Consider the following 13368-nt stretch of genomic DNA (forward strand, 5'->3'; position numbering starts at 1 on the left):
CTTGCATAATCTTAAAAAGTCAGTCCACTTCGTAAGAGTTGGTATATTGGCTTATAAGATTTGAACTTAGTATGGCTAAAAAGCTTGTTTGAAAAAACTATTAGAATTATCCCTGCAGGAGGTCACAAACCATGTCTCAACTCTTTACTGTCAACTTTTGGAAGATACTTAATAATGACCAGCCCTGAATTCACTGATTTGTACTTTAAGGAGTAACTGGTCCAATGCTGCCCCATCAAGGCCTGTTTGGTCTGTTAGTTTGGTCTAATTTCGAGCTGAAACAGTGGAAAAGTCGACTGATGCATTCTGATGCCAGTCGACCCCATGGCTGCCAGAGTGATCTCTGTGTAAGGAGATGAAAGCTCCCTAGTGAGGGTCAGACGGCCTTGTGGGACCTGCCCCGTGCCTGGCTCGCTGTCATCCCCTCTCGTCACCTCCCATTGTTCTTACACCCCTTCTTTTCCAGCCACGTAACTCCAGACCACATAACCTCCCACAAGTCAGTGCGTGTGATCTTCCATGCTGTTCTGCTTTTGCTTGATTGGACACCTCTGCCTATAACTTTCACCTGTCTTCTACTCTTCCTTTAAACACAATTCAAGAGTTGAAATTGCCAAGTGTAAAGTGGATGGGCATTGAGAGTAAGGAGAGAAGTGGTGTCCTGATGCCAGCATGAGCAGTTAGACAGTTGGGGGTGCACTTGCTAAAATGGGGAAGTTGAAAGTGGAGCAGATTGGGGGACTTTGGGTGGGTGCAGAGATCCAGGGTTTGGTTGGAAAAATGTTCAGCTTTAGGTGCCTCTGAGATAGCCAGGTAGAAAAGTGAGAAGGAGAGTTTTATATATGGATCTGAAGCTCAGAGATCACAAATTGAAGGATGTATTATTTTGGAATTGTCATTGTATTTGAAATGAAATGGATAAGCTCTCCAAGAAAGAGGGCTTAAAGAGTGAGACTGGTTCCTAAAGAATGCAAGGTTTAGAAATAGAATATGAGAAATGGGATATGAAGAAGCAAATGGAAATGAGACAGAGTAGGCAGAAAAGGTGGAAGGAAAATCAAGAGAGTGTCAGACACACTGAAAGAGAACTGAAAGATGAGAAGCGATACCACATAGGATTTATTGGCTAGTGGGGAGGTCATTGGCAACCTTAGCAAGGTAACTAGAATAATGGGGAAGATTCTGAAGGGTGAGTGAGAGGGAGGACATGGTGACAGCATGAAAAGAAAATTCTTCGAGAAGCTTAGCTCTACAGAAAAGTTAGAGAGGTAGGGCTGTACTGGAGGGGTAGAGATGGGGCTCATAGAAGAGTGCAATGTGAGACCAAGAGCAGGTTAGCAGGTTGTTGTGGTTTCTTGTGGGGTTTTTTTTTCTCCCCTGACAAAAGTAGGAAAAATCCAGTAGAAAGGTCAAGGGACATTAACTGCCTTCTAGTTTGTTAGCAACAATGGTTTTTAGCAGATTAGTTGATAGTATTCAGTAGTCACAAATACTTATGCTGCGTAAGGTCTGCCAGCCTACTCGCCTCTCTTCTCCTGTAAATGTATAGTGTATAGTTGAAATATAAAAGGAAAAAAAAGGTTTGTAAAAAATTTATCTGTTATAGTCCTATATCCCTGTAGGCAGATGGTATAAGGGAGTTTTCTTTTATGAAATGCATTGTTATTCCATAGAAATCCTGTCTTACGCTAACAGAAATTTTTATTAAGCATTTTCCTTCACTAAGTCTTTGGTTTGTACCTTTTAATAAAATACCCCTGAATTTTCACATCAGCAAGAGAGGTAGGTAAATTTGAATACAGAACCTAATTTAGCAGTCATTTAGTTAGGAGATGAAGGTTTTAGAGATGCCACTTCTAAAAGTAGAAAAGATGAGAATACACTTGACTTTTTTTTCTTGCTTCTATGGAATAAAAAATTACAGCTGAAACGGAACAAAGCCGGGAATGCATGGCAATGACCGTCTTTTTGTAGGTGAATTGTATTGGAATTGTGAGTATGATTTCATTTACACCTGCACAATGCATTCTTTGAAGCTCAGTACCATTTCTTTTGGCAGTCTTTTAATAAATATGTCCCTGAGAGAGGCATATTGAAATATAACTTACGTTTCCTTAAAAAATAAAGGACTCCTCTTGCCATCTAGTAGCATATTTATGAATGTTCTTACCCCAGCTTTTAGGATTTGGAGTTTCTAGGAATTCAGGCCCTTTCAGCCTAAGCAAAACATAATTAGTAAGGTCAATTTAGTATAAAGAAAGGGCATAGTTTAAGTCAAAGCTTAGCATAAGCATTTTGCATCACTTTCTGTTTGGCATTGTAAGTGATGATACTTATTTCCAGTAACCCAAATAATCAACAGTTTTGTCCAAAGTTTATTTATCAGGAGAAGAGAAAGGAACCTTGGAAAGTATTTTTTTTTTTTTTTGAAACACAGTCTCACTCTGTTGCCCAGACTAGAGTGCCTTGGCATCATCCTAGCTCACAGCAACCTCAAACTCCTGGGCTCAAGCGATCCTCCTGCCTCAGCCTCCCAAGTAGCTGGGACTACGGGCATGTATTACATACCCAGCTAATTTTTTCTATATATTTTTAGTTATCCAGCTAATTTCTTTATATTTTTAGTAGAGACAGGGTCTCGCTCTTGTTCAGGCTGGTCTCGAGCTCTTGAGCTCAAACGATCCCCCCGCCTCGGCCTCCTAGAGTGCTAGGATTACAGATGTGAGCCACCGTTCCTGGCCTGGAAAGTATTAATAGTAATCTTTAGTTAGTTGAAGAGGGGAAAGTGCAATTTCAAGTGGCAAGAGTCATCCCAGAAAGCAAGGAATGAATAAGAATAAAGACAAACCAAAGCAACATAAATATCATGAAAATCTAATTTAAAAAATTGTTTTGGCATTTGGGTATATGAGTGAAGGAGCACACTATAAACTTATTAAAATAATGAGTTAAAGTTAGAAGCACTTTAAGTGTTTATGATTTTTCCATTTAAAAAATAAGTTTATAGCTTGCTTATATTGGCATATGGTTAGGAAAGAAGACTGTTAAAGTTTTGAACTTAAATTTGCTGATCTAGGCTATCAACACTGGTTTATTTGCAGGTACGATAAGAACTTACGCCCTTTAAGATTTGTGGAATTGGATATTGATTCTAGTGAGAGTCTAGATTAAAAACCTTACATGTTTATGTTTTATTACTTTATCTGTCAATAGCCATGAAAGTTTTATTTTATTAAAATTAGTTAAAAACAGCAATCTATAGTAAAAATATAGCATAATCATTTTTTTAAAAAAACAATGATTTTCATTTATTATATTATGCATATAGTGCTGGGAAAAATAATAGATCTAGGAAATATTTGATAAGGGCATAGGAGTTTATTTCGATGTTTGAAGTTCTGTGATTTAAGTTATTAATATTACATGGCATATTAATAGATTAAAAGTAATGGTAGGTTATTTTATTATTAAAATAGTTGATAGGTGGTTGCTGGGCTCTATTCATTTTGCATTTTTATTTAGCTTGTGTTTAGCTGGTTCTCTGCTTTGGAGACGGTCTTGGGATTTAAGACAAAAGCAGGTGCAAAATGGTTTCATGACTAGACTAATAACACTGAAATTGCAACTGGGATATTCCTTTGCTAAGGAAATGGAGATGTTCCTTCTATTTCATGCATAGTAAGTCCGGGAACTAATGTCCTGTGTTTAGAGAGATTCATATTTTAATACAAATTTGACAACTTTTTAATTAAAAATTTGAAGTGCATTAATATAAGAGTTATATGCTATTAATAAAACTATATTTGTATTAAAACTCTTATGTTTAAAAAGTAGTAAGAAAATTGAAAGAAGATCATGAGAGAGATGACGGACTTGGCTTAAATGGAAAGATCTGCAAAGAAGGAGATTAAACAATTAAGTTATTTACCCAACATCATACATGGCAACTTATTTGATGCTGATTATTTTCATGTATTATGTTTATAAAGATTATTAATGGTTTTAAAGTGAAATGAATGGAAACATTTTATAATGAGATTTTAGTTTTTTATTTCTGTAACAGTTCTGGCATCTAATTATTAAGTTATAGCTATGATTTGCTGAGCCACTTAAAATAGCAACAGAGAATCCTATATGTGATATTCAATAGTAAGATATTGATGATATCCAAAATTATTTTAAACATACGCCAGAACTGTCTTGCCATAGGAAAAACTGAGAATCTTTTTTTTTTAAATGCCTTTTCTAGTAGTCATTTATGTTTTACTTTTTATATTCATGATTTAGTGATGCTGCTAATTTTTTAGATAGAGATTATGTAAACCACCTGAAACCTTTTATTTTTGAGTCTTTGGGAAGCCATTCCTTGTACTGGTAAACTCATAGACTGAACAGCCCAATAGCATTCCTTTTACCTTGTGAGGTCTTTACTTCTGAAACTTTTAACTGAATTCTGTTTTCTTAACTATAAAGTATAAAAATACCTACTCTTTACCCACTTGAGAGATTTTACAAAGGTTAAAGACTATAAGTAAGAGTTATACTTTTAAACATACATATATGATAATAAATGAGGTTGATTTTGCAATTTAGTTTATCAAATAATTAAATTATTGAAGTACTGTGTTCCCCATATTACATTGGTACTGAGTATATTGGGGGTATAAACAGACATGGTTCCTACCCTTGAATATACCGGAAGGAGGTCAGGGGAATATAGAATAATTATAAAATTTGATAATTATATGTAGGAAACAATAAGACACAGCTAGAATAACTGTGTAATCAGGGAAAGCCTTTCTCAGTCAACACTTAAGGAATAAGGAGTTGGCCACTTAAGAACAGAGGAAAGAACATTCTCCCCCTGTCTCAAAAACCGTAAGGCAGCAAACGCTGACGTGATTTAGACACTAAGAGGAGACATTGTGGCTGGATCATAGTGGGATAGAGGAGTAGGCAGTGGCCACTGGATAGGGTGTTCGGGCATGTTCTTGAAGGCCCTGGCAATCAAGAGTTTAGATTTTACTTAAAGCACACTGGAAAGCTATTAAAGGGTTTTCAGCAGTGAGTGACGTGACTGGATTTATGTTTTGTAATGATTAGACAGAATGGGCAGAGGTCAGCAGGGTGGGGGCAAGGAAAACCACTTGGACGGACAGGAGGACTTCAGGAAAGAAATGATGGTGGCTGGTACGGGGGCAGGGGACCAGTTCAAGATATATCTTGGAAATAGAACCAGCAAAACTTTCTGTTGTATATTAGATAAGCAAAGTAAGATGTCAGGGGTGACTTCTGGAATTCTGGCTTGAAGGAATGGCATTGCCATTGAGGTGAGGAAGATGAGGGTGGGGAGAAACAGGATTGGGAGAGAACAGGGAATTTCACTGGGCCATTGGATACTAGTTAAACTTAGAACAGAGGTGGGGAATGTCAGGTGAGCTATTGGGTACTAGTTTTAAAGCTCAGAACAGAGGTTTGAACTAGAGATATGAATGTGGGAACCATTGGCTTATAGGAAGTATTTAAAGCCGTAGGAAAGGATGTCATAAGTTGGGGAGAAAAGTAAACAAAGAAGAGAAGAGGGCCCAGAATTGAGTTTTACAGGATATGCTGTATTTAGAGGTTAGGTAGAGGAGTCGCCTGTAAGATAGAGTGGGAAGGTGTGACCAGAGAGATAGAAAGAAAGCAGAATCCCAAGGGAGAGAAGCATGTTAACAAGGAAACTCTCATGGCCTGGGTTGGGGCTGCTAAGAGGTCCCATGAAAGGAGAACAGGCAAGAGAGGATAGTCCATCGTTATTTCCCAGCCAATGGGAAAGGGAAATCTAGAGTGAGTGGCTTTGTCTTTATGAAGATGACCTAAACATTGCATATATTTTTTCCATTGTCTCACTGATCCAGTCTTAATCACATGGCCATCACTCATCATCCTCTCAGGCTGGGTGGAGGAGTACCTGCTAAAACTGAAAGCTTAGTTACTAGCGGAAGATGGAGAAAGTGGATTCTGGGGAGAGTCTTTCTGCCTTGGACCATGAGCTCCTTAGCGTGGGGAGAGTGGTTACAACAGATTCATCTCTGTTTCCAAACCATGAGCACAGTGCTTGGCTTATGTTTGGTGCTCAATAAGTGTTTGATGAGTTGACTTGATTATTAAAACTAATCCTCTTTCTTCAAAGGTGGAATTTGATCGTAGGCTCTGAAATCCACAGTGTACCCATGGCCTTTCCTCCTCCCTATTTCTCTATGTACTCCTATCACTCGCCAGGATAAGCATACAAAAGCGAATATAATATTTACTTTCAAGATTTGCTTAAAAACTTAAAATGTATTATAAGAGGAAAAAAGAAGAAAGTCTGTTCGTTTTATTTGGATCACTATTTCTGTATTTGGACTTGATATTTACATGTGCTTTGGGCAACTGAGCACATGCCAAGTTGATATGTCTTTTATTCAACAGAAAGAATGTCTGGTGACTGTGAAAAATAACCCTAAATAGAAAGCACAGATATAGCATTTAGTTTATAACATAGATTGGTATTTGTAATATTCCCTTCTTCTTCAAATTATTAAACATAATCTAATGTGTATTGTGAAGATAGGAGCTAAATGGTGGTTTTATTATAGAGTTATTAGTTTTATTTTGCATAATTCTATATTATACCAAGGGGTGTATGATTTGCTTAAAGTACTATACTAACCTTTTTGCTCGTGATATTTTAGTATAAAATTAGAATCGAGAAGGGAAATTATATGACAGTATGAGATACTTGTTTTTGAGATACTTACCCCACATACCTAACGGTATCTACTTGGCATAGCAGCTTTCTTGTTGTTTAGAGCAGAAATCTGCTTTAAAACATAGTGGTATATCTTATTAGCAGGGGGAAGTAATAACAGTAGGAAGTAAATGCTTTAGGTATGACCATGTTCAGTTTCCTCATTTGCCACATACGGAAATGGAGGCACAAAATAGTGAAGTATCTTGACTGGCAAACTATTAGAAGATGGTGGTTATATTTTAGGTCTTTTTTAAGGCTGTATCAGCAGATTATCAGGATCTGTTGTTTGAGTTCCTCGTGAGAGATGAGTCAGACTCATCTTTTAACACTCAAGGGAAATAGGAAGAAGCCAAGAAGAAAAATATGAGAATTAATGTGGAAAGGAAGAAGAAGGGACGCTGCCCTGTGCCCCACCCAGCCACAGCCCTGCCTGTCCACGGTGGGACAGATTCCATGTCCCTAAAGAAGCCCCTAGAGTAGCTGTGGTTGCTCATTCACAGGGGGATATCTGAATCAGGAGACATCAAATAGGAAGGACGTTAGTTCCTGGAAGTGTCTGTAGATCCAAGGGTTAGGAGGCCCCCGTGTAGGGAGAGGAAGGGGGTGGGAAATGAGAAAGAATGTCTGCTTCCATTATGAGATTATCCTTCCCGGGATTAAAATACATATTCACTTGATGCAGCAAATTCATTTTTCTGAAATTAAATGTAAGTTATTTAATTATTATGACATTCTTTAATGTCATTTTACGATCCTCTGTGGCAAAAAATCTAATAGGAATAAAACCTGCGATCATTACAAACCTACTTTTCCTTCTAGTTAAATATTAATTCTGAGCCCCTCGTGGGCGCCCATCTCGGCGGTAAATCGGGGAGTTTACTGTTAGGCGTGAGGACTGGGCTGGTGCTCGGTAGTGAGCATCTCTCCCTCTCTCCCGGCGGTTCTCTCAGCCTTCCGCGGCCGGCATCCTACTTTTCTTGCTGAGGGAAGGAAAATGCATGGTGTGACGAGATCTTCCCTTTTTCCTGCTTGCAGAACAATCAACCATGACGACCGAATCCGGATCAGACTCGGAATCCAAGCCGGACCAGGAGGCCGAGCCCCAGGAGGCGGCGGGCGCGCAGGGCCGCGCGGGGGCGCAGCCGGGGCCGGGGCCGGGGCCGGAGCCGCCGGGCGCGGAGGAGCAGCGGCAGGCCCTGGAGCAGTTCGCCGCTGCCGCGCACAGCACCCCGGTGCGGAAGGAGGTGAGCCGGCTCTGGAGGCAGCTGCGAGGGTCATCTGCTTGGCCCCATCTGGTCCCGGGCAGATGAAAATGTCTGTGCTATTTTAAGGCTCTCAGTGAATGACATTCCACAGCCTTCCTTGGTAACTGCTTCATTTACTTAAAACACTTAAACTCACACTGGAGGCTGGACTGGAGATGATTGGTCCTATCTGGATGTAGAGGAAAGATAGCGAACTGACAGCTTTAATTATGCTTGTGGTTGTTTTTTATTTCAAGCCTAAGAGGTAGAGCTAATTTGTTTTTCCCTAGGCAGCATTCTGACCCTAATATGCCATCTGCTTTTAATGGACCTTCATGCAGGTCTTTTCCCCTCCCCTGTATACGTCTATATTTTCATCTTTATTCCCTGTACGTGTTTGAGTTGTCATGAGTAAGGTATATCTTTTAAAAGTTTTCATATAAAAAATAAAGTATAGTTTATACTTGGACCTCAAATGAGTCCATGTTTAAACGTCTTCTGTCTTAAAACTTCAAACTCGGAATCAACATATTTCAGAGTACAGACTTGTATGTAGTAAGAGTAATCTGGAGTCCGCATAAGTGATTAACCTTTGATAGGTCTGAAGTGTATGTATCAAGCTAGAAATTCTAAAATGTTGAGAGAAGAGACCTAACACCAGCATATTAGTGAAAATCTTTGGAAGTCATAACACATTGTTATAACATATAGCATTAAACTCTATGTATTTACCACCAGATTGTTTTCTTTCTTTTTCCAGAGCTTTCGCAGCTTCTACTTTTAAACAGTATTAGTAATAACATTTATTTTCACTCTATAAATAGATATTGTGTCCGATCTCCGAGGTTTGGTGACGGAGAGCTGGGAGATCCCATCCAGCTTGGCAAACAAAATCTAAGGAGCTGTTGCTGTTGTCATTGTTTTCCTTTACCTTTTCTTTTTGTGTAGGAGTGACGATGGTAGTGTTTAGTTTCTTTTTTGTTTGTTTTATTTTTTTAATCTTGAAAAGTTTTAAATTACCAGACTGTTTGGCGTTTTCTTTATTCTTTCCCCTTAAGTCTAAAATGAAATAACATGAAAATAGGAAATTATTATAGAAAAGTATGAGTATCTATACCTAGACATGATTAAATGTACTTTCTTTATCTTCTATGGTCAAATGTTGGATACAGAGCAAGAGAAATGATACTAAGAAGGAAAGATGACTGGCCACAAAGGGCAGAGACCTAAGTCCCGTCTCTTCCAATAGTTAGTCCCATCCTCAGAGAACCTATTTAAGCCCTCGGGCCTCAACCTTCTCATCTACAAAATGAAGGTTCAGAAGAGATCATTTCTAGGATTGTTCCACAGAATTCTTTGATTCATACTAGGAAGCCGTAAAACAAAGTACGTTTTGGTATACAGGGATAAGTAAAACACGGGTTTGGCTGGATTCGAGTTCGAGTTTACTAATTTTGTGGCCTTTGGAAAGTTTCTTAGGCTCCCTGTGTATGTCTATCCTTATCTGAAAATGTGGGTGGTAATGCCTATGCCACAGAGCTCCTATGAGAATTAAATGAGATCAAGGATTTGCTAAAATGGTTGATATCAAAATTTGTAAATTATAATGCATCATGACCATGAATGACATTTCGTTTGAGGTACTTGGTTTGCTCTTCTAGAGTTGTTACAATTGATTTAAAAAATGTGTGTAAGAGCCTCCATGATGGGTTCATGTTTCCAGTGTTCCCAGAAACAAGGCCTGTCCTTTGGTGGTGGATTAAGGTACCTCTGGAGCTGACATTTTAAGGTAATCCAGAAAGTTTATTCTCACACAGATATTTTTATTTTAGTAGAAGAAAAGTGAAGTTCATCTCCTAGTCAGTAGAAAAAGTTTATTCCAGGTAAAATTTAAACAAAAATGTGGAATTTAATGACCTTTGCCTGTGATGAGATTAAAAATATAACTTAAATGTACAAGAGTCTTGTGTAAATTATAAGACATTTAACTGACATGTGTTATGGTTGTTGATATACAATTCCAAGGTTACCAAACTTCTACTTAAGCTACTTCAAGGCCAAAATTGATGGCAGTTTTATGATTTCCTTGAACTTACTATTTTAATGCATTGGTATGGAAAGCCAGCCCAATGGTCGAAAAAGTTGGACCGAGTTGCCAGAGCAGGTTTTCTTTGGTTTATTTAGTTGGTTTAGCTGAAGCTTGCCTTCTCAACTATTCTAACCTTTGAAATTGGTTATTCAGTTTTTTGTTGGTTTCTTTTTATAAGCTCAGCAGATTGGTCTCTTTCTATCCTTTAGAACTTCTCAAGACTTTGCCTTGAATTCCTGGGCAAGGTAGTGGAAGAAAGGACTATCTTAGCAATCTTCTGGATGGAAAACAAGACAGACAAGGCAGAAATATGCATCTAAAATCCAAAATAAATATGCCAAAAATACCTTTGTAATTACAGTAGAGTGTTGTAAAATTGTGGAGGCTAATAGAAAAGTTGAAATGATAAACTGTCAATACTGTCTTTACTCTTTGAGCCCATATGGGTTTAGCACCAGGCCGATAGTATATTCGTGCTTATTTCAAGACCCTAACCTGAATTTTGGTGCCATATCTTTCTTTGGACTCTCAGTGCTTTTTTGCGGACTAGTGGCAATGGTAGTCTGACCCAAGGAAAAGAGGAGTGTAGGGGGAGTAGTCGGAGATCAGTGCACAGAGATTTCCAAGAAGATTGGTTCAGGGAGAATTTTATTGTTACATAGAATGTCCTCTGCAGTTTTAAGGCCAGCTGGACTAGTCTGTTGTGATTTGAAAGCAAATTAAAGCTTTTGGATAGATTTAATTCGTCCTTATACTGGTTCATAACAATGAAGGGAAACAGACACGGGATTGCTTTGTGATGAATGTCAGTGCTACTGACTTCATTGAATTGACTTAGAACTAAATCAGATATTTTAACAGGTGTGAAATCACTGAAAAGATTAATTCGTGAAGTTTTCCAGGCCTTACAGTTTATCAGATGCTTTGTATATATATGGATGCAGCGGTTATAACAAATGGAATATAAGATTCAGTGAATTAAGAAAGTACAACATATAAGACAAAAATCTAGATGATGTGTTTTAGAGGTCTGTATTATCCAATGCTTTTTTTAAAAGTCAAGAATCAATTTTTCCTTCTTTGCTTAGTGCAATCTTGATAGCATTTGCTAACTCAGTGCTTCTAAAGTAAATCCTGGAATTAAACTGAAATAAGGCCCGATTGGTATATTTAAATGGCAAAAATTATTTGGGTAAAACTTAGCATTATGTTATATTCGATAAATATCTGTATATGTAGATCCACTCCTAATGTTCTAATTCAGACATCTCTCATCCTCCAGGGAATAGGAAAGCAGTCTGTTTCTAAAGTTTTACGCTGTTGCCTGAACAATGCAGTATTTATTTCCTGTCTTGCCATGAAAACTGTCGATTGTTTGCTCTTCACAGGTCACTGATAAGGAACAGGAGTTTGCTGCCAGGGCTGCAAAACAGCTCGAATATCAGCAATTAGAAGACGATAAACTTTCTCAGAGATCATCTAGCAGTAAACTCTCTAGGTCTCCATTAAAGATAGTCAAAAAGCCTAAAAGCATGCAGTGCAAAGTGATACTTCTGGATGGATCAGAATATACCTGTGATGTAGAGGTAAGCATACATTTTAAAACTTTTTTGTCCTAGATATTGAGAGCTGGAGAATGTTGATATAAAACAAACAAGATGCCTTTTTATTTTCTAGAACTCTGTAAAATTACTCAGACCCAGTCTCTAAATACAAAATTATTTCCAAAGTCTCTAACGGGATCCAATTACTAATAATATATGTAGTGTCCCAAAATGATACAGTCAAAACTAAAGTATGATCTTATATTTTTAAAAAAAGATGAAATCTACAATACTTTCTATGGCAGGAAAAAGAAATTAAAGGCATAAAAAGTCAGTTTTTCTTTAATAGTCCAGTTATGAGCTATTATTGACATGAATTTTACCTTTTCTATTTGCATAATTTGTGGCTAAGTTACTTGTTACTTGGTAGAAACTTATAAATTCTGTACATAGGGCAGTGGGATAATTTGAAATGCCATGTCCTTTTCTTGCTTAAGGAGTGAGTAATTTAAATGCACATGTGGTGGGTGTTGCAACTTCAGTGTAAAAAGAGTATACTACTCATTATTCTTTTCTGTAAAGAAAACTAAAATTCCTCTCAGAGAAGGGGCAGTTGAATGCCTTTTGTTGGAGATGTTGAGCAAGACCAAGTTAGCAGATGAGAACAACACAATTTGTCAGTAGCTGCGGAGGTCGGTGATTGTTGGATTCTCTGAATACCATGGAGAATCCATGCAGGGCATGAACTCAAGCTATAGAAGCAGATCTGTGTGTGCACCAAGAAAGAGTGGCTTGCACTTTTAGCAAGGTGATTCCATTTCAGATTTAATGTCTTCATTCCAAGAGTTCATTCTTCCTGCCTCCTGCCCCTGCCCTTATCATAAAGGGAGGCACACCACACACACCCCTCTAAGCCAGCCCCTCCCACCACCTGCCTCTCCAGTCACCCCTCTCGGGGCTGTGCTGAGATTCTCTCCCAGGCACCACAGGCAGTGCACACATGTGTGTCATGTCCTTACACATTTCCACTCCTCTTTCCTCATGACAGCCAGCACCAAGCTCACTTGATTGCCCACATTCCCTGTTCATTCAGCTTTGCTCCCTCTGTCTTACAAACCTCCCTGTCATGCCTGTTACGTTTTGCATACTGTACCCATGCGCCCAGTGCTTTTCTTGCAACAGAAGATTCAAATCTATTTTATGTTAGATTCATTAGGGTAGGGATGAGGGGTGGGACACTAAATTTTTATAGATTGCAAGAACATAGAAAAAACACATTTTTTTGAAAATAAATTCTTACATCAAAAGTTATTAAGATTTAGTCTGTCATATACCAATTTATAGGAAAATTTAGTCATCCTATAGCTTGATGGGCTACTGCAGGGATTTCTAAGAACCCTGTAAGATTTGCCACGCACAGATTCATTTCTTGCCTTTGGCTGGCTTTGATTTTAGCTAGTTTCTTTGACCAGAGTGCCCAATTACGGAGTTAGATGTGAATTCTGGAAATGATGAGCTCCAATAATGTACTCCTAGCTGGGGTTTTACTATGAAGCTTTTAAAGGATTTTTGTAACCTTGAAAGAGGTTGTTCTAACGTTGATCTACTTTTTTTGGAAAACTTAATCTTGAGAAGCTAAGCTTTGTTCCTTAACTTCGAGGAGAGTCTTTCATTGATTGCTTTTATGTAATGGAATAATAGGGTTAACTGGCA

At 38.2% G+C, this 13368-nt stretch overlaps 1 protein-coding gene across 2 annotated transcripts in view; it reads left to right on the forward strand.

Moving 5' to 3' along the window:
- Positions 1-13368, forward strand: part of EPB41L3 (erythrocyte membrane protein band 4.1-like 3) — a 193238-nt gene that overhangs the window by 79678 nt on the left and 100192 nt on the right. For both annotated transcript variants that reach the window (XM_012652120.1, XM_012652121.1), the window contains exons 2-3: positions 7814-8022; positions 11500-11697. In XM_012652120.1, coding sequence (XP_012507574.1) covers positions 7814-8022; positions 11500-11697 — 407 coding nt within the window. The remainder of the gene's footprint in view (positions 1-7813; positions 8023-11499; positions 11698-13368) is intronic.

The sequence above is a fragment of the Propithecus coquereli genome, unplaced genomic scaffold (assembly GCF_000956105.1).
Source record: "Propithecus coquereli isolate 6110/MARCELLA unplaced genomic scaffold, Pcoq_1.0 Scaffold38, whole genome shotgun sequence".
NCBI classification, from domain to species: Eukaryota; Metazoa; Chordata; class Mammalia; order Primates; family Indriidae; genus Propithecus; species Propithecus coquereli.